General features: G+C 55.8%; 1 protein-coding gene across 3 annotated transcripts in view; it reads left to right on the forward strand.

Annotated features, from left to right (window-relative positions):
• The window catches only part of ETS1 (ETS proto-oncogene 1, transcription factor), an 82,263-nt gene that overhangs the window by 37,315 nt on the left and 24,404 nt on the right, over positions 1 to 20,544 (forward strand). For all 3 annotated transcript variants that reach the window (XM_057373522.1, XM_057373519.1, XM_057373523.1), the window contains 2 exons: positions 18,559 to 18,678; positions 19,159 to 19,359. In XM_057373522.1, coding sequence (XP_057229505.1) covers positions 18,559 to 18,678; positions 19,159 to 19,359 — 321 coding nt within the window. The remainder of the gene's footprint in view (positions 1 to 18,558; positions 18,679 to 19,158; positions 19,360 to 20,544) is intronic.

Consider the following 20,544-nt stretch of genomic DNA (forward strand, 5'->3'; position numbering starts at 1 on the left):
GCTGGGCTCTGCCAGGGGATTATCCCACWGTCCCAGCAGGGTTTGGGTTGGAATGGCTTTAAAGACCTTCTCATTCCATCTGGGACACCTTCCACTCRCCCAGGCTGCTCCAAGCCCTGCCCAGCCTGGCCTTGGGGTGGGGCAGACTCAGCTCCTGTGGAGCCAGCTGTGGATTTGCTGCTGTGGAGGCGCAGTGGATCACAGCTGGATCAGGGTCAGGGTGCCAAGGTTGTCCCGTGGACAAACCCTGGGATCACACTTTGATATTGGGGATGGAATGGAAGGTGGGTTGGGTTCTCCAGCTGCTGTTTGGGTGGGAGCAGACACACCTCAGGCTCTCAGGGTGGGTGGGTGTGTGAGAGCACACTTGGACACACTCCAGGGCTGGGAACTGGCAGAGCTGTCACCCCAAAGGGCTCTTCTCAGTTGTTGGCACCAGGATGTGCTGGGACTTTGGCAAAGAAGGGAACAAATCCAAGTGAATCTGTCCCAGATAAGGCAAGAGGATCTTTTCCTTCTTGCACGGTCAGCTGGTCCTTGTGTGGCACAAGCTGAGCAGATTCCATGGTTTAGGACACAAAGTGCCATTGCTGCCCYTGATTTGAAGGATGGAGCTCTGGCATCCTCCAGGCTGATGAGTTTTCCTTGCTGGAGCATCTGTGCTGGGCAGGGATGTGCCAGGGCAGCAAGGAGGAGCAGAARGACGGGATGATCAGCTTTATTTGAGCGCTAAAATTCCCCTGGAGCCAGGGCCTGACTGTTCATCCCCCTGTGACTGGGGCATCCTGAGGGAACTGGGATCTCCCTGCGGGTGCACGGCTGTGCCTCCACGGGTCAAACCCTGACTCCCCAGTTTGCTTTTTGRCTGGGAGCTCCTGGTGKGTTCCARGGTCTCTCCAGAGCCCCCAAGTCCCATCCCAGCAGGAGCTGGTGRCACAGCCTGCAGCTGATCAGAGCAGCACAGCTGTCTCACAGCCAAACCCAGCCTGCAGCCCGTTCTGTGTAACCCCACGCCACAGTTATCCCTCTCAGCTCCTTTGTTCCTCTTCCGTGACTAAGCTGCTTGCTGCCTGTGTTTCTTTTTTTTTTTTTTTCCTTTCATTGTGTAGTTTATAATCTTCCAACRAGATACAGACAAAAATTTGTTTGCAGCGCTGGCCAAGAAGGCTCTGGTTTCCCTGGCATGGGGCCATGCTTACATCCCCAGTCAAAATACTGCTGGTTAAACAATAAATATTTATTGATTCTCCGAGGAGCTCCTGCATTTTTCCCAGGTGCAGTGGAATTTGAGGGGGGGGAAGCACTTGGGTGCTGCCCATGGCAGAGCTGGGAGATGGCTCTGGTGATAATTCTGGAGTGCAGGATCTTTTCTGGCAAAGGTGACCCTTGGAAAGCTGGGATTGACCTGCAGAGCTGCTCCCAAATCTCCAGCCCAACTTTCCCAGGATGCAGAGGTGACCCTTGGAAAGCTGGGATTGACCCACAGAGTTGGTCCCAAATCTCCAGCCCAGCTTTCCCAGCATCCAGAGGTGACCCTTGGAAAGCTGGGATTGACTCACAGAGCTGCTCCCAAATCTCCAGCCCAGCTTTCCCAGGATGCAGAGGTGATCCTTGGAAAGCTGGGATTGACTCACAGAGCTGCTCTCATCTCTCCAGCCTGGCTTTTGCCAGGTTTGAGGGTTTGTGCCTGCAGGCTTCCCTGGCAATTATGGGGAAATGTGGGAATCTGCAGTGGCTTTATGTGCCTGAATATCTCCTGAAAAGGGGAGAGACAGTCTGGGGTGGATGCAGAGTTGGAGGGCAGGTTTGGAGAGATGGCAACAAAAGGAATAAATCCCAGAATGCCAGGATGGTTTGGGCTGGAAGGGACCTTAAAASTCACCCARTTCCACCCCCTGCCATGGGCACAGACACCTCCCACTGGACCAGGWGGCTCAGAGCTCTGTCCAGCCTGGCCTTGGACACTYCCAGSRTGGTTTCAGTTTGTGATTTGGTGCACAGGCTCAGCCCGGGGGTCTCAGTGCAGCCACCCCGAACTCTGGAGCCATTCACAGGCTGCAGTTGCTGCCTTGCAGAGCCTGAGCCCTGCAGGGCTGTGCTGAGGGGAGGGCAGAGCCCTCAGTGCTTTCCTCAGAGCTGCTCCAAGGTGTTCTGTCCTTCTCCAGAGCAATGGGTGGCTCAGAGGAGCTCTGGATGGGGACAAACCCTTCTCTCTCGCCACTGTCTCTTTTTGAACTGAGATGAAACTCTGCATTTTTATATTGAGGTTTTGGGGATTTTTTTTTCACTCAGCTGCCAAAAATCCGAGCCCTGGTTTGCTCCTCTGTCCCATGAACAGCCCCAGCTCATGGGAGCAAAATCCCCTGTGCAGGACCAGGCAGGTGACACRTTTTCCCCTGTCCCCTCCCCGGCCTTGCTGACCTTGCACAATTCCCTGGCTCCCTCCGGGCCGTGTCCAGCTCTGTACAGGGCAGGTGGACGTGGTGTTTGCAGCAAAGCAGGAAGCCGGTGCAGCCCCTCAGTCCCACATCTGGTTCCTGGAGCCTGTGGGTAAATAGAACCTGCCAGAAAAACATCACAAATGCACCGAGAAACAGCAGCTCGCCTTCCCAGAGAGGAAAACCCCCTCRTTTCTGCGGCTCCCTCTGCTTTGGGAATGAGGATTGGAGCCATTGTGACAGCCCCGGTTGTTGTGGATTGGGATGCGCAAAGTCTGGTGGCTCTGTCTGGGGCTGAGCTGTGCTCGGGGGGCTGTAATTCCCATTCATTCATCCCACAATCTCTGGGCACAGCAGCAATCCCTGCTCCAGMCATTCCCTGCCTTGCTGCTTGTTTTCCTCTGGTTTAAACCTTTCCTACAGAGCAGCTGCAGAGGTGCTGTGTCCAGGGGGGTGCAGGGAATGCTCTGCTCTGGGATGGGRCTGTGTGTAGGATATCTCCCTGTGCATCCCATGGTTCTGGGATGGCTGTGGGGCTGCCTCCCACAGCTCATCCCCAGATGAGCATCCAGAGCCTGTTAATGAACAAAATGCGTTTTCTTACACGGAGGGGATCCTAAATTGGCTCCACATGGATTCCGTAGGTTGTCGCACTTTTCCGGAGGGTGATGGCATGAGCAGGAATGTGGGATTGATGAAAAAAGCCAGACACTGAGTCAAAAGCTCCCCCTGTCCCCTCGCCATGCCCCCTCTCCCCCCAGCTCATCTCAAATACTTGACGTGGTTCCAAGGCATTCTTCACATGGCTGGTGGGGAGCRCAGGAGAAGCCAGCCCAAGGACTGGGCTTTTCTTTAGATGCAGCTTTTCGGTGAAGCTTTGGGGCGTCTGACCACAGAAGATGTTGAGGAAAGGCTTGATGCAATCTTGTTTKTAGGGAAACTGAGGCACGGTGTCTGTACTTTGTCACATCAGGGAGGTGGGACATCCCTGGGTGGGTGCTGCAGGAATCTGCTCGCAGGATTCCCCTTTTCCATGGGCTGTGTTCTGCTGTCCGGCTCCTCCCCAGCCCCAGGCAGGTCCAGACCCATCCTCCCCCCGGCATTCCCAGTTTGGGAGCGCTGGGTGACTGGGGCAGGCCAATGGCTCAGCACCCCCGGGGATGTGTCTGGCACGGCGGGACAGGGCTGGGATCCCACTGGGATGGCCTTGGGTAAAACTGCTGCCTCCAGCAGACCCCAAAAGCTGCAGCTGGACACTGGCACTGCTTTCGGGGTTGTTTTTTGTTGTTTTCCCCCCGTTGTCWGCACTTTTTATCACAATAATCAATCTGTGGCTTTTTGACCCACATGAAATTTTTTTTTTAGGTGCCTGCGTGTGTTTTTACAAAGCCACTGAATTTTGGTCACTGCTCTGGAAGCAGCAAAGGGGATTTTTGTTTTCTTACCTTTTAGTTTTGAGCAATTGTTTACCGAAACCTGAACYCTCTGAAGAACAACTTGCAAAAGCTGAGTAGTCCTGGCTTTTTCCACTGCAAAATTAAAAAAAGATGGAGTGGAACACGTGAAATTCGGGTCTTTTTTTTTCTTTCCCCTTCTTTTTTTTTACCAATTATTGTTAGAAGCGGTTTGAAAATGCAATGCCAAGAGCTTTCTCTTTTCAAATGCTCGAGGCACGTTACCCAACTGCTCCATCCCTCAGACTGCTCCATGAGGTCAGCAAACGCAATTCCCTCCTGCTCTGCAGCTGGAAAGGMGGAAAAACTCCTTTGCTCAATCCCTGGCACCATCCCCAGGAGCCCAGCAGGTCGGGAGCGCCATCGCGGTGCCCGAGCCCGTGGCATTTCCCAACCCCATCCTTTTGAAGGGCTGCCAGGAGGTTTGGGCTCGGTGTCCGGGCTCTGGGAAGGCTGGGAAAGTTTCCCTTTGCAGCGGCAGCAGCGGGTTTTGGGATTCGGAGCTGTCCCGGTATCCGCGGCGCGGCGGGGCCGCTCCTCACTGCGCCTCTTTCCATCCTTTAAGCGGCTCCAGATTTGAATTTGGCTCCAAAGGCCGGGACATGAAAGGCCCCGGCCCTGCGCCTGTTTGCCTCCGAGCGGGATGAGTCGCAGCATTCCCGAGCCCGGAGCGGCCGGGGCCATACGGATCCTATAGAGTGACCCGGGGACGGAAGGAAGGGATCAGTGGGAGCAGGGGCTGTGTCACCCCCGGGCTGTGTCACCCCCGGGCTGGACCATCTGCCCCTTTGGCACTCACTGACAGCCAAAGCCAGGCTGAAAGAAACGTAAAAAATAAAAGGAGGAGGAGAAAGGGGGATAAAAGCCCGGAGGAGAAGGAAGAAAGGGAAGGGCAGGGGAGGATGGTGCGCCTTTAAGCCGCGTGTGTAAGTGCTCGCTAATCTGGTGACTAACTCGGAGCGGCTGCCAAGCCGGGATCCATCCCCAGCCCAAGGCTCCGGAGTCATCGGGTCCCCTCCCTGCCCCATCCCGCGCCCCGCCGGGCGCCAGCCCCCCCCGGCCCCCCGCACTCCCCGTGGCAATTTATTTACTCATCTGGAGGGCACAGCCCCGGCGGTCTCTTGACTCAGCAGTCCGAGGCCGATGGGAGCTGCGGGAGCAAATTCCAGGCAAGAAAAGATCTCATGACTTGTCTCGGAAAAGATTGCTCCKCGAAGATCCCCTGACGGTCACGGAGCGCTCCGTGCCGGCCCCTCCGGCGGAGCCTGACCAGGCTCCCGATTTCCCAACCTCGGGCAGCCGGCCAAGGATCCCGGGGGACTCACTGGAGCTCTCTCCCTTGGAAAAACAGGGATGGATTCGGAGACAGGCACGGGGGCCTTGGAACTGATGTCTGTGCCCCCAACTCACAGGGAGAGGGGAGCTGGAGCTGGAGCTGGAGCTGGAGCTGGAGCTGGAGCTGGAGCTGGCTGGGCAGGACAGGGAGCCCAGAGCTTGGGGCTGGGCTGGTTTTTGGAGCATTCCTCCTTTTTCTTCCTCTGCTTTCCAGGGAGGGTTTAAGCCCTTCCTTCATCCCCAGGCAATTTTGGTTCCTCCATCAGTGTTTTTGCCCAGGCACTGGCACCCCCTCCGGCAGGGCTGGCACCAAGGATGACTTTCGAAGCACATTTATCCTTTTTCTCCCTCCCCTCCTGTTGGCTTTTTTTCCATCTTATATTTCTCTCATCCTGATCTTTTTTYCCCTCCCCAGAGTAACTGGAGTTACTCCCCAGAGTAACTGCAGTTCCCTTTCTGGGGGCTCGCTGGGAGGTCTGGTCCCATGCCCAGTGCCTTTCCATGGGCAATGGGAATGGGGTGGGATCACACCAAGCTGGGAATTGAGGATCTTTGCAAGCCTGCATTTTTCCAGGAGGAAGTCCCTGGGGGTGGGCAGGGCTGTTGGTCTGACAGCTCCTGTGCCTCCTCCTCATCTGGGATGGAGGTTTTGGGATCACACAGCTCCTAGGGCCATCCCACATCCCTGGAATGGGGCTGGCCCCATGCAGCAGCCACAGTGCCCCTGGAGATAATGATGCCCATGGAGAGGAATAGTCTTTGGATCACTGAGAATTCACTCCTGGAGCTCCTAGAGTTGGGGCCAAGCTCCCAGGGGATTCTCACAGCCCCAAAGCACACATCCAGGTCCCTGCCAAAGCTCCTCCGGCCCTGTTATGGTTGATGGAGGATTCCTGGAGTTCCTGGCAAGGGCTCCCAGCTCCCGATGGCCAAATGCCGCCCCCTCCGCCCCCTCCTCCATCGAGTCTCTCCTAAAGAGCCTCTTGGCCCGAGCAGCCCAATTCAATCAGCCCTTTCACCATCTGCTCCCAGGCACTTCTGCCGGGGAGGGCTCGGGGCCAGGGAGGCTGTAATTCCTTAATGGCTTCCGGATGCTGCACGGGGTGGATGCGAGGCCTGGGAGCGTCTCAGCCTCTCTCCCCCAGCCCTCGCTGAGCTTTCTGAGCTCAGGCTTCCTCTGGGCAGATCCGAGCACCTCCAGCCTCGCAGTTCTCCCTGCCTGCCCTTGGCTCTTCCCGGCCCAGGCCAGGAGGTGACACAATCCCTCGGTGGACAAGGCTTGGCTGGCTGTGGCGATGACTGAGGCTGATGGGGCAGCCCTGCTCGGCTTTGGCCGCCTTCCCCAGCTCACTCCCACCTTCATCTTCCCAGGCCTTGCTCCAGCCCAATCCCCGCACTGGTCCCTTCCCTCGTGGGAAGTTTCCTAGAAGTAGGAGCTGGATAAAACCTTCCTGGGGTTGACTGGGAAAACCCTCTCTCCTGAGCSTGAGGGAACCTGGATGCTGCATGGTGTAACACATCTGGGCAAAGCCCAGGAGCTCTGTGCTCAGCCTGGGACGGAGAGGATTAATCTTGGGGCTCTCCTGGAAAATCCCCYTTGTAGCCCAGGASCCCTGTGCTCAGCCTGGGACAGAGAGGATTAATCTTGGGGCTCTCCTGGAAAATCCCCTTTGTTTGTTTTCTTGTCTCCTTAAAAATTAATAATACTGGGAGAATTGTTCCTGGGAAGTGGTGAAATGAAATGGCTTTGGCAGCTCTTCCTGAGGCTGGCGTGGGCTGCAGAGCTTTGGTTCCCAGGTTTCTGCCAGGCCCCTTCCTGGCCTCCATCCCTGGGGGAGCTGAGCTTGGACAGGGGACAGTGGGGTGAAATGGTCAGGCTGGCAGGAGCACCCAGGGATGGCCTTGTCCCTGCTCCCTCCTGGCCCCAGGTGGGAAGCTGATCCTGGTTCTCTCTCTGCAGTGATCCCTTGGCTTGCACAGCTTCCAGCCCAGCCGGGGAAATGCTCCTGCCCTGCTGTGCCAGGATCATCTGCTGCTGTGCAGAGCCTGCCCCGGGGCATGGGGGACCCGAGTGGTGCCCGTGGAGGTGACGTTTGGTGACATCAGCAGAGTGACAGCCCCCGGGAGAGCTGAGGAGATGGGGCTGGCTCAGGCGGCAGAGCAGAGGGACCATCTCTTCCCTCCCTGTCCCACTGGGTCTCCCTGCCCTGCTGTGGGATGCTGCTGTGCTGGGGGTGCAGCTTGGGAAGGTGCTTGGGGCGTGCAGGGACTGCAGGGAGCTGTCCTAGGAGGGGTTTTGGCTGCAGAGGGACTGCTGGGTGTGTTTATGGGTGTGAGAGTGTGTGTTTGAGTGTTTAAATGTGTGAGTGTGAGTGTGTATTGAGTGTGTGTGTGAGTGTGCATTTGAATGTGTGAGTGTGCATTTGAGTGTGTGAGTGTGTTGGAGTGTCTGAGTGTGTATTTGAGTGTGTGCTTCAGTGTGTATGACTGAGTTTTAGCACATGAGTGTCTTTAGGATGTGTTTGAGTGTGTTTCAGTGCATGTTTGAGTGTGTATTGAGTGTGTGTAGAGTGTGAGTGAGTGCATTTGAGTGTGTGTGTGTGTGTGTGTCTATTTGTCTGTATTTGAGTTTGTATTGTGTGTTTGAGTGTGTATTTGTGTGTTTGAGTGTGTCTGAGTGTGTATTGAGTGTGTCTGTGTTTGAGTGTGTCTGAGTGTGAGTGTGTATTTGTGTTTGAATGTGTGTGAGTGTGTTTGGGTGTGCATTGTGTGTGTTTGGTGTGTGTTTGTGGGCCCTGGCCAGGGACACGCTCAGAGCAGAGGACTCCAGGTGCTCATAAGGGCAGATCTGCAGGGGAATCAGTGCAGGGATGGGCCGGAGTCCGTCCCTGGCCAGCACGGGGGATGGAGGCACCGGGATCATCACCCACCGGCCCAGGGAGGGGATGGAGGCACGGGAATGGTCACTGCTGGCCCAGAGAGGGGATGGAGGCACGGGAATGGTCACTGCCGGCTCCGGGAGGGGATGGAGGTTCGGGGATCATCACCTGCCGTCCCAGAGAGGGAATGGAGGTGCGGGGATTGTCACCTGCCGGCCCAGGGAGGGGATGAAGGCACCAGGATCGTTACCTGCCGTCCCTTGGCAGCTGCCAGCAGGGCTGACTATTTGCTCTAAGGAGTTATAAATAATTCTGTTGATTAAAATGATTGATTACCCTCGGTCTAATATTATTTAGGCAGAGCAAACAGCGCTGAGATTTACCAGCTGCTCTCTGACCTCCCAACCCTGATCTGTTTGCAGAAAGCCTGTGCAATTATTTGTTTGATTTCAAAGCTAAATATCCTAATCTTCCCTCTCCGCCTCTGGAAACTGCGGCTGGCACGGGGACAGCTCGGGCTGATAAGGTGTGCGGTGACACAGAACGGGGTGAGGGGGGGACACGGAGCCGATGGCCTCAGGTGAGGGCAGCGAGAAACCCTCGGGCTCCTCCCTCTCCTCTTCCTCCCGCTGGGCACAGGCTCCTGGAGCGCTGCCGGCGCTCCCGGGCTGTGCGGGCACGGAGAGGAGCCGGGAGGGAAGGGCTGCGTGCGGCACGGCCCCGCCATCCCCGCCAGCCGCGGGACGCGATGCGACTTGCAGCTGCCATTGAGCAATCCGTCTGGCTGGCAGTGCCCCGCGGGGAAGGGGTGGCCGGGAAGGCTGCGGAGGAGGGGGTGGGACAGGCAGGAATCTGCAGCTGCCGAGCGGTGCGGGGCTCGCCCAGCGCCCGGCGCCCGCGGCGGAGAGCGGAGCTGACCCGGAGCTGCCGAGCCTCCCTTCCTCGTCATCYTCTGATCCTTCTGCATCACCGCCTTCGTGCCGGCAGCGTCCTGTGGGGATGTTCCGGGCTTGAGGAGGCCGTAGGAACGTCCCTGGGGACCTTCCACTCATCACTGCATGGACACCGCGTCTCCATAGCGGGTCCAGCCCTTGCAGCTCCGACAAACATTCCTGGAGGATGAATGGGAGCTGGGGAGCGCAGCGGAGAGGCTTTGATGTGGACGGACACGTCTGGGGGGCTGCACATCATCCCGGCCCCGGGGCACGGCCATGCCCTGCCATGTGCTGCCCTCGTGTCTGGCGTGACCAGGCCTTGGCTCAGCCCGGGGCAGGAGCTGGGGCCGCGACACAGAGGGACGGTCTGTGCRGGGAAATCAAGGCAGGGTTGGGGAATTCCTCGTGGCTGACAGATTGGAGGCRCTGGGCTGAGCAGCTCCGTGTCAGGCGAGGATAAGTGAGGCTCCTTTTAGGAGTGGTGATTTCCCGGCAGCAGGGACAKCTCTGGAGTCCGTCCGCCTCAGAAATGCGTCGTGTCCTGGTGACGGGCAGCACAAATAATGGGGTTTTATCCAGGGCACGGAGTCATTGCACATGGATCATCGGGATTGTGGGATGAAAACATCCCGAGCCGTGAGGTCACGCGTGGCTGCTCACAAAGTGTGCTGGCACAGTTTGTTCTTCAGGTGTGTTTGAGCCGGCTCGGAGGCTTTGGGATCCTTTTATGGGTGATGAAAGAGCTCAGCTTGAGTGAAGGTTCCTTGGCCCTTGTCCTACTGCGAGGGGCCAGCCCTGCCAAGAGCTCTCAGCCTTCCCTTTTCACACTTCCCCTCCTGACAGCATCTTCCCTGCTCGATGTTCTGCCAGTTATCCTCAACCTGGCCTGGCTGCATCCCTGCTCTCCCTTGCTGCGAGACGTGGTTTGGCAGCCCCAGCCCGCAGCAGCAGCTGGAGGTGTTGGAGCTGATCCCCTTTGTGTCTGTCCCCGTTCCTGGATGATGAAGGACAGGGAGATGAGTGTCTGAGAAGAGTGGGAGGGTTTGTTTGGATGGGTGGAGAAATGCTCCATCTGAGCTCTCCAGGTGAGCACAGGAGCACCTTGGGGGCACCCYGTGGGTGCTTCTGCAACCCGGGAAAAATCCATGTCAGGCTTCTGGGATGGGTTTATCCTTCTCTTGGGACTAGTCCTCCAGTCCCATCCTTCTTCTTCAAGGATGCCAGAAATGGCATCAGAAATGGAATTATCAGCCAGACCTGAGGAGAGAACAGCAGAATTCCTGGTTCTGGTGTGGCTGAAGGGAATGTGAGCTCTCACATGGTGGGTGTGGGTGACCAGGAGCACCGTGCCCTTCCTGAGTGCAGGAGCCCAGCCTGGCATTGCTCTGGGAGGGCTCAGGCTGAATTCCTGCAGCCCTGGGAGCTCCGGGGGCACGGCTGCGACTGAGGGCTCCCAGCCCAGCCCGGCCAGAGCAAGGAATTTCAAACGGCTTCTGGTGGCATGCATGAGCCCCGTGAAACCCTCGGGCTCCGTGCCAGCAGCACGGGAACATCCCTGCCTGTTTGCTCGGTGCCGAGCGCTGGGGCTTGGCTGAGCTCTTTTTTCCCTTTTTTTTTTGCCGTTGTTATTGAGCAGCCCGAGCTCGGAGGGGTGTGAGGAGCCGGGTTGGGTTGAAAGGAGCATCTCGTGGAGGTGGGGCAGTGCCACGGGGCTGGCTGGTTACGCTTGACCTGCTTCCAGCGGGGCCGGGTGTCCATGACAGGCTTTCCCAAGCTCCGGGAGCGCGTGTGTGCCCGTGCCCGGGGATTAGAGCTCTTTAGCGGCGCGGTTAGCAGGGATTAGGGCGATTATCCCGCGGGAAGCGTGGCCAGGCTGGGACGGTCCTCCCGGCCCTGGAAGGGAGGTGTTGGTCCCGGCTGCGGAGGGGACGCGCTCCTGTGATATTCCATTGGGAAGGAGGGGGGTGAAGGGTGTTAGGGGCCAGATGATTGCAAGGAGGGGCTTTGCCTTCTGTGCAGGGGGGTTGGGGCAAAGGAGGGGTTTTGGGACAGGAGGGGTTGTGGCACAGAGGGGATTGGGGCAAAAGAGAGGTTTGGGGACAGGAGGGGTTTGGGGACAGGAGGCATTTGGGGACATGGGGGTTTTGGGGACAGGAGCGGTTTGAGGATGGGGGGGTTTGGCATAGCGGGGATTTGGAACACAGGAGGGGTTGGGGCACTGGAGGGGTTTGGGGACAGGAGGAATTTGGGCACGGGGGAAATTCGGGAATGCAGAGGTTGCTCCTTGCTGCCTGCAGCCCCCTGGCCTGGCTGATGTCTCCATCCTGGAGMCTCCCCAGGGGTTTGGGTAACCGGGATCTGCTCTCAGGCCAGGGCTCGGGAAGGGCTGCTGGAAGGGTTTGGTTGTGATGTTCAATCTGAAGGGGCTCCAGAGCTGTCTGGAGCAGGTTCAGGAGCGGGAGGGTCCCGTGCTGAGCTCACTGGTGCTGCAGTGAATCCCACCTGCCTTAGGGCATCTCAGCTTAGAGCCCTGAGTGGTTTAGGGTGTGAGGGACCTTCAATCCCATCTCATTCCAGGGGCACCTTCCACTAYCCCAGGGGGCTCCAAGCCCTATCCAACCTTGGGTGCTTCAGGGATGGGGCAGCCACAGCTGCTCTRGACAGCAATGATGGGATTTTATTGATGCCCAGTCTCATTTCTGACTGCTTTGCGCTGTTAAACCACAGCCACCTTCCCCGTCCTCGGGGTAGCTGCATCTCCCCAGGGTTTGCTTTATCCATCTGTGCTCCTTCCAGCAGCTGAAATGGGGAGGGTGGAGAGAATCCCCAGGCGAGGGGAGCCCCTGAGGAGGACTGGGGAGCAGGAAGGGGAGCTGTGGGCTCTGGCCCTGCTGGGCTGAGGGAGCTTTCCCATAATCACCACGAGCATCGGCTCAGGGCTCTGCTGTAGCTTGCCTTCGGCCCTGGCCTTTGTTTAGCAGTCCCTCCTCTCCTCTCGTCTCTCCCACAAAATGCAGGCAGGACGGAGCGAGCTGCCCACCAGGCTGCTCCCACGAGCTCCTGGGACTCTCAGGGATGCTGCTTTCCCAGGATTGCCATCCCACACRCACCCTATGGAGCGGGGAGAGGGAGCAGAAGCAGCAGGAGCCTGAGCAGGGCAGGCTGTGCCTGATGGAGGCAGCAGAATCCTCTCCCTGGCCTGGCTCCTCTCCAGCTGGGACATCCCCAGACCCAAAGCTGTCCCTGTCTCACCTTGGGGCTGCTCTGAGTCCACGTTTGCTCATGGACATGTCTCCCCAGCCAGGCTGAACCCCAAACCCTGGGGCTGAGCAGAGCACCCCAACTCCCCACCCGCAGCTGAACCTGCCCCTGGGCTGCTCCAGGTGCTGAGAGCCCAAACTTGGAAAAAAATACTTTTATTTGCATTTGGGGAAGACAGTGCTCAGGYCCATTTTTTAGGGGAAGAGCTGGCCCCCATGGCACACCACAGCTCCCTAAGAAAGCTGCTGAGGGCCGGAAAAAAGCCGGCTTTGTTGGGCTTTCTGCAGCGCTAAGCAGTGTGGGCTTTTGGTTTCCTCTCTTGTTTTTCTCTTGAAGCCCAGCTTTCATCTCAGAGTATTTATTTTTCACTGCTTGAAAGAGGAAAAAAAAGAGACTTCTTTTTCTTTTCTCTCTTTTTTTCTTTTTTTTTTTAAAGAAATATATTTATTTTAAATTAAAATAGCAAATGTCTGCACCTTTTGTGCCGTCCTTGCAAAGGGAAGCAGGGCCTGTCTCTGGTGAGTTGCTGCAGGAAGGAGACCCAAATCCCCCCCTCCCTGCTYCCATCCCATCCCCACAGCCCCAGCAAACACCTCTCTCTGTGCTCAGCCCTGCTGCCCATCCACATTTCCTTCTGGTCCCTTTTCYCTGTCCCACTTTCCCTTTCCCCCCCTGGAATCTCGCTGCCCTTTGGGTCCGAGGAGCCCTAATTGGAACAGGCCGGCTCCTCTCCTGCTTCCTGCGTGGGAGTGAGAGGCAACGCTTGTGAAAACAGTTCAAAAGTGCACACAAATTTTTGCCTAATCCTGCCTAAATAACAGGGGGCTCAGCCGGGGTTGTTGGCCTGGCTGTCCCTGCTCTGGGGTGGGGGCACCTGGGGAAGAGGGGCTGCTCGGGGGGCTGGGGGTGCTGGAAACCCGAGCTGGGGACACGGTGGGGACATGATGGGGACATGATGGGGACATGATGGGGACACGGTGGGGACACGGTGGGGATGTGGTGGCTCACCGGGGAGCGTGGGAAGGGGCTCAGCTCTCGGCCCCCCTCCTCTCTGATCCTGAGAAAGGTTCTCAGCTGCTGAACCCTCCCAGCTGGGGGACCCTGGGAAATCTGTGCTCCAGCTGCCCCCAGCCCCAGCTCTGCCCTGCTCTGGATCCCGGGGAAGGCTGGGACATGGGGGGCTCGGGGAGAGGAGTTTGGCGTGGGCTGGAGGGGGAATTGTGGGCTTGGGGCCACGACTGGACCYGCTGTGGGCAYGTGGGASGAGTTTGGGAGAGCTCTGGGAAACTCCTGCTCCATCCTCACCCAGCGCTGGGGGCACATCCTGGGGTGTGGGCAGCTTCAGGGGTGGGATGGGGGCTCCAGGGGGATCCCAGCTGGATCAGGGCTCAGGGCTCAGGGCTCAAAGGGTTTGAGTTCAGGGAGCCCTTGGATGCACAGTCCCTCCAAATGGTCTCGTTTGAAACCAACGTGCATCTTCTCCCAAACTTAATCATGGAATCCTGGGATGGTTTGGGGTGGAAGGGAACTTYGAGATCATCCCATCCCACCCCAGCCATGGGCAGGGACACCTCCCACTGTCCCAGGCTGCTCCCAGCCCCAATGTCCAGCCTGGCCTTGGGCACTCCAGGGATCCAGGGGCAGCCACAGCTTCTCTGGGCACCCTGTGCCAGGGCCTGCCCACCTCACAGGAAAAGATTTCTTGCTAAAATCTAATCTAAATCTAAATGTAATGTAAATTTAATCTAAATCTACCCTGTTTCATTTTAAAGCCATCCCCCCTTGTCCCTGTGCCACTGCCAAGCCACCCAAGGCCTGCAATCTCCATGATATTGATGTGTTCCAGGCTGGGAAGGGGAGGCTGAGGAGATCTCGGTGTCCTGCCCTCGGTGTCCGTCCGTCCATCCATCAGGGCAGGGTCAGGAGGTGGCTGTGGGGTCAGCTGCCTCTGCTCTGACCCTCTCCACATCCATTTCCAGCAGCTACCGGCTGAAACCCCAGGCAGGGACACACTGGAGCTCTGGTGGAAAAAAAACTGAGCAGCCGAGGGGAGCTTGGAGGAGTCATTGACCCCGAGTGGAAACTGCTGGAAAATGACTTTGCTGCCGTTCCTCTGCCCAGAGAACCCTTTTTCCCTGCCTGCCATTTATTTTCCCTCTGTAATCACTGTGGACGCCTTGGCGTGCACAGGAGTTCTGCGCTCTTTAAGGTCAAAATCCCCGAAGTTTGTAAATCTGAGCCCTTTAAAAAGATCAGATGTGTGGAAATAGTTTACACACACAGAGCCTGGTGGGAGCAGAGCGGGAACTCAGCTGGGAGAGGAACTTGGTGATCTCAGCCCCTTCGCTCCTGATTTTCTCTGGTCAGGTCCCCCTTAGCACTGAACCCATCCAGGGTGATATCAGGGGGTTTTATCCTCTTGTCTCTCTGCACTCYCATCCCCAGGGATGTCAGGGAGCTGGAGGGGTTTGAAGGAACCACGGATCCTCTTTGCCTCACAAAGCTGAKCTTCCCCAGATAAAAGCTGTCCCTGTGCGAGGCCAATTCCCCCTCTCTGCTCTGCAGATGCTGCAGATGCTGCAGACACAATTCTCCAGGGTGGCTTCACCTCCTGGCAGTGTTTAAAACTCAAACCATAACGCCCTGCCTGCTCCCCCGGGAGGGGAATCAAAGGYGGCTCCGTGGGCGCGGGACGAGGACGAGCAGCGCACGTGGCAGCCGTGTCAGGGGGCTTTGATGGGCTCGTAAAAACCAGCCCCAAATCCCAGCCTGGCCCCCGCTGCTGCTTTTGGGATTAAAGCCCTGGCATTCCCAAGCCGGGGCTCGGTGCTGGCTCCCACCCTGGCCCCTGCATGGGCAGCACTGAAGGACAGGGTTTGTTGCTGCAAGGTTTGATTAAAATCTTGCAAACAGGTTTCAGATGGCACTGAAAGCTGATCCCGGGGCAGCTAAGCAGGGCTTGTTGCTTTTGTTGCCGAAATTCTGCTTGGGTCTGACCCTTAGGCACCCCGGGCTGGAGGTGRAGGGCTGGAGGACATCACCAGGGCTGCATTTGCCTCTGTGGGAAGGAATTTCCCTGCACCCAGCAAGSTTCAGAGAATTGTAGGATATTCCAGGTTGGAAGGGATTCACAGGGATGGCTGAGTCTGACTCCTGGCCCTGCACAGAGCTGGGTGAAGCTCACGGTGCTCCCTGCRCATAAAACCCCAATGTTTAGGTAAATTCAGAATCGCCACAGCAGCAGGAGCAGAGTTTTGGGTAAGAGCTGTCCACCCACCTCATCTTTCTCAAGTCACCCATCTGAGCCTTGTCCCCAAACACATCTGCAGAGCTCCACACTCACGGTCAGTTTTCCCTGGGTGAATTTTCCCCACTCTGGGACTCTGCTGACCCAGCCAAGGCTCGGGGTTTTGGGGCTGCTTTGTCCTCRGCTGAAATGTGAACAAGTGCTGTGACCTCACGGGGGAAACGCAGATGATGCCTAAATCTGCCGAGCACAGTGTATTTTGCAGAGGCCTTGAAACGCACATTTGTGTTGATTTGGGTGTTTAAATAGAAACCCTCCTCTGCCATGTTTTTTTTTAAATTTGGAAACAGTCTGTTTGCTTCCCTGTGACCTCTCCCCRGGAATCACTTTCAAGTCTCCCCTGTTCTGACAGGTTGTTTGTGCAGAGCTCAGTGTTCGCCTTCCTAAACCGAAACCTTATCCCCCCGCTACTGAAAAATTGATTYGCTGGGTTTGTGCAAAGCCAACCCCATGGGTCCTGCGGGACGAAACAGTGGGATCAGGGCTGGGCCTCGCCATTGCAGAGATAAAAATACCATTTGTCATCCTGCTCTCGGTGGCTTGGCTATGGGGGTCACCTCTGCCCAGGTTTTCACGGGTGATTCTGTGTTAAAATTGGGGTTAGAAATGTTCTCAGCCTGGCTCTGACTCATCTTTCCAGAGCAGGAGCAGGGAGCTGCCCTTAGAGCTGATTCCTGGGTGGTCCCTGTGACCACAGAGCRGGGAGAGCAGAGCATTCAAATGTAACTTGAGGATGCAGCGAAAGGGGCACAGAGCCACTTTCTCCCTGTGTTATCTCAAGCAGCAGATGGGGAGCAGAGATAGCGACGGTGGCTGCTCATTTTCCGTGCCCTCTCCAGCCAAATCCAGTAAATAATGAGGTGTAATTTGCCAAATGGCCTTTGGATGTGGGATTTGCTTTTGAAGGTCCTGATCCTGCTGCTGTGGAGGCAATCCTGGATTTGTGTGGTGGGCTGAGGGCAGGAATTGTGTCCTGAGAGACTCTGTGTCAGGAATTTCACTKCTCTTACCTGAGCCAAGAGTCTGCAAATCATTCCTTGAGAGCTGTGGGGACCTGGGTGGAGGGAATTGCAAAGGGAAGGAGGGATTTTTGAATTGGGACTGGGAGGCAGAAGGGCAGAAGTGAAGTCAGAGAAGTTTGATCTGTTTGGCCAGGCAGTGGAATTGCATTGGGAGCATCCAGAGGGTGATTTGGRGATGCTTTCTCACCCTCACCCTTCAGAGCTGTGTGTCGAGGTTTATCCATGGAATCACAGGATCCTTTGGGTTGGGAAGGTCCTTCAGTGATGGAGTCCATCCATTCCCCATCCCCAGCAGGCCACCACTGGCCCATGGCCCCAAGAGCCACATCCACAGTTGTTTGACACTTCCAGGGATGCTGACTCCATCCCTGCCCTGGAATTCAATTCTATTCTATTCTATTCTATTCTATTCTATTCTATTCTATTCTATTCTATTCTATTCTATTCTATTCATTCCATTCCATTCTCCAGCCTCCAGATTCCCACTAGAAAAAAACCCCAGTGCTGGGTTGTTTGGTCTTTAAACGACACCTGTGAGTTTGGCTGGGGAGGGCTGGAGTGGAGCAGGAATTCCAGACTGGGGCAGACTGGGAAGCTGCTGGGCTGGCATTTCCCAGGGGCTGCAGTGCTGTTTCTCTCCCTGACTCCGTGTTTTTTCAGGGATGCACCAACACTGCCTGGAACAAGCCCTCAGCAGCATTTTGCAGGTGTAAAGGTTTATTAAATCAGCGGCTTAATGATCTTGGAAGGATGGAAAGTTGCAGTGGCAGAGTTTCCACAAGACAGAGAATTCTTTGATTTTCAATGTCTGCGTCCAGATATTCATGGGAACACCAAAGTCTTTGCCCATGGTGTCATTTTTCCACTGAGTTTTYATGGAAAAAATTCCACTAGGCTGCAGTGCTAAACCACCCTCAGGTGGAAGATTTCCATGGGAGGCAGACCAAGTGCAGTTTTGGAGATGGTGGCTGTTTAAGGCTTTCCTTCTCCATCAAAGATGTTTTTCAGGAATACTGAAAGTACGGGAAAAAGAGCCAAACCTTTATTCAAATTTTTTTGCCTCAAATAATTGCTTTTGTTTGCGAGACTCTTTGGCTACAAAGACGAGCCTCCTTCCAAATAAATTAGAAAAAGGGATTAAAAAAGGAAAGGAAGAGGTTTCCTCCTCGTCAGGGTTTACTCCAGGCCTGGCTCTTGGCTTTGCTGTCCCATGGGATGGCTGGCGTTGGCCGTGACTCATCCGTCTCCGTGCCATGGATGCACATGACGTAACTCTGGGCTAATGTGGGATTTTCCAGCTCTTTGTTTTYCTTCCCCTCTCAAATGGGTTTTCTGCTGCTTCTCCTCCTGTCCCAGCCTGCTGTCAGCTCGCTTTTTCATGGAGTCATAGAACCATGGAATGGTTTGGGGTGGAAGGGACCTTAAAGCTCATCCCATTCCAACTCCTGCCATGGGGAGGGACACATTCCACTGTCCCAGGTTGTTCCAGCCTGGCCTTGGGCACTGCCAGAGATCCAGGGGCAGCCACAGCTTCTCTGGGCACCCTGTGCCTGGACCTCACCACCCTCCCAGGGAACAATTTCCTAGGATAAATAATTTTCTAAGATTCTTGAATTTTCTCCTTGTTTTTATTCAGACTGGGATGATGGAGCGATAATTCARGGATGCTTTTCTCCCTCTTTTTTGCTCACCCTGCTGTGGGACTCTTTGCCTTCCTTGGTGCCTGGAGCTGCTGAGCCATTTCCCAGCTCCAGAGCTCCATACACATCTGGAATGCTGAAGCTCAGCAGGCTGGAAAGGCCTTGGTGTCATCATCCAGTGGCACATTCCAGAGGCACAGGGACACCACGTGCACCTGGCCAGTGTTCTGTGTCATCTTCCCCAGCCCCATGTCCTCATGGCTGTGTTTCTCTCCTGCTTCTTTCAGACATGGAATGTGCAGATGTGCCTTTATTAACCCCCAGCAGCAAAGAAATGATGTCCCAGGCGCTGAAAGCCACGTTCAGYGGCTTTGCCAAGGAGCAGCAGCGGCTGGGAATTCCCAAAGGTAAGACATGAGAGGCACCACGGGATCCACAGCGATTGTGTCCTCCTGCCAGGCTGCCCAGAATCCTCCCTGTTTGCTGTGGGTTCTCCTTGGATGGTATTGCCCTGGGAACAACACCTGGAGCTTCTGGGGAGCTTCAGCTGGAAAAACGTGGACAAATCCACTGTATGGAGAAGCAGCAGGGACCTTTTACCACAGGATAGTGACAGGGAAAAACTGAGGAAATTGAAAAAAGGGGTGGGAGAAGTGAGTCAGAGAATTGATGGGATTTTTAGAAGTCYCAAACAAAGCCAAAGCTCATTCGTGGGCTGAAATGCACTTGCATTAGGGCTGGTCCAAGCTGGACATRGTGTTGCTCACACCCTGATGCCAGCAGGCTGCCAGTCTCCGTGGGTGAGGGCAGGGCAGCCAGAGCACTGTTTGTGCTCTGTTTGCCTGGGAAAGCTGCCTGGGGATGCTCAGTGCTGGATCCCTCTGCAGATCCACAGCAGTGGACGGAGACGCACGTGCGGGACTGGGTGATGTGGGCAGTGAACGAGTTCAGCCTGAAGGAGGTGGATTTCCAGAAGTTCTGCATGAATGGAGCTGCCCTCTGTGCCCTGGGCAAGGAGTGCTTCCTGGAGCTGGCGCCTGATTTTGTGGGAGACATCCTCTGGGAACACCTGGAGATCCTGCAGAAAGGTGAGTCCTGGAGAGTCCCGCGTGAACAATTCATGCCATGCTGGCCAGGCAGATTTGGGGCTTTCCACACACCAGGAGCTGTTCACCTTGAGCTTGAATGCCAGGAAAAAACAWCTTCCAGAAGCCAGCTTTTCAGCAGGGTTCCAAATGGGCATCCCAACGGCAGTGGGCAAGGAGAATGCTGGCAGTGCCTCCGAGAGGCAGTGTTTGTGCCAGCTTTTGGCAGGAATCCCCAGTGGGCAGGGATGCTCTGACTGCCTGGAATCCATGGTGGGATTTTCCAAAGCGTTTTTCCTCAGCCTGTTCAGCTCCTCTTGTGAATTTTACTATTTCCTCCATTGGAACTGGGTATGGGAATACAGCCAAAATCCTGCCCAAATTTCCCAGTGGCGAYTGGAAGCCGCTTTGCTTTGTTCCATGTCCCCAAAAAAGGGTGTTTCATGTCCCAAAAAAGGCATTTTTTTGAGGAGGAGGAGCCATTCCCTGCCTGACAGCATCCAAGGGTATTAACTATCAGTGACTGGGGACACACACTTTGATTTTGGGTGTTGATTTTCCGTGTCTGGATGCCCAGGAACACTGGGTTGATTTCTCAGGAAGTTGAACACCTCTACCTGAGCCACGAGCAGGAGCTGCAGCAYACCTGGGCTCTTTCTCCAGCTCCTTTCTTTTTTTTTATTTTTTCTTTATTTGCATTCCTGGAATGTCCCCTATGCTGTCCTACTGACCCTGCTGGCAGGAAGGGGAGGGGAGCACAGTTATTCCTTCCAGGAAACCATGGACAAATGGATGTTAATTGCCCATTCCTAATTTTATTGCTACCTGTGGTTTGCAGAAGGTAAACATGGCCTTTCCTGGGCTCTGGGCAGGCCAGGCTGTTTTCTTGCTCTTGGGCTCTAAATCTGGTCTGTCCCTTTTGTTTTGCATATTTTTCATGGAGTGCTTGGATCAACACTGMGCAGTTTAACCAAACAAAGCCATACCTTGTGGTCAGACCCATTTCTCCTTGCAAGGAGCCATTGCTGTACCTTCCCACAGCCTTTCTTTCTCGCAGTCCCTGCCCATGGTTGGGAAGAGSTGAYCTTCAGGGTCCTTTCCAAGCCAGCCCATCCCAGGATTCTGTGATTCTGTGATTTTTTGGGTTTTGAGCTGCTGGAGAGGGTGGGATGTGCTGCAGGTACTGAC

Source organism: Malurus melanocephalus, unplaced genomic scaffold (genome assembly GCF_030028575.1).
Source record: "Malurus melanocephalus ecotype Western Australia unplaced genomic scaffold, MMel_1.1 scaffold_201, whole genome shotgun sequence".
Lineage (NCBI taxonomy): Eukaryota > Metazoa > Chordata > Aves > Passeriformes > Maluridae > Malurus > Malurus melanocephalus.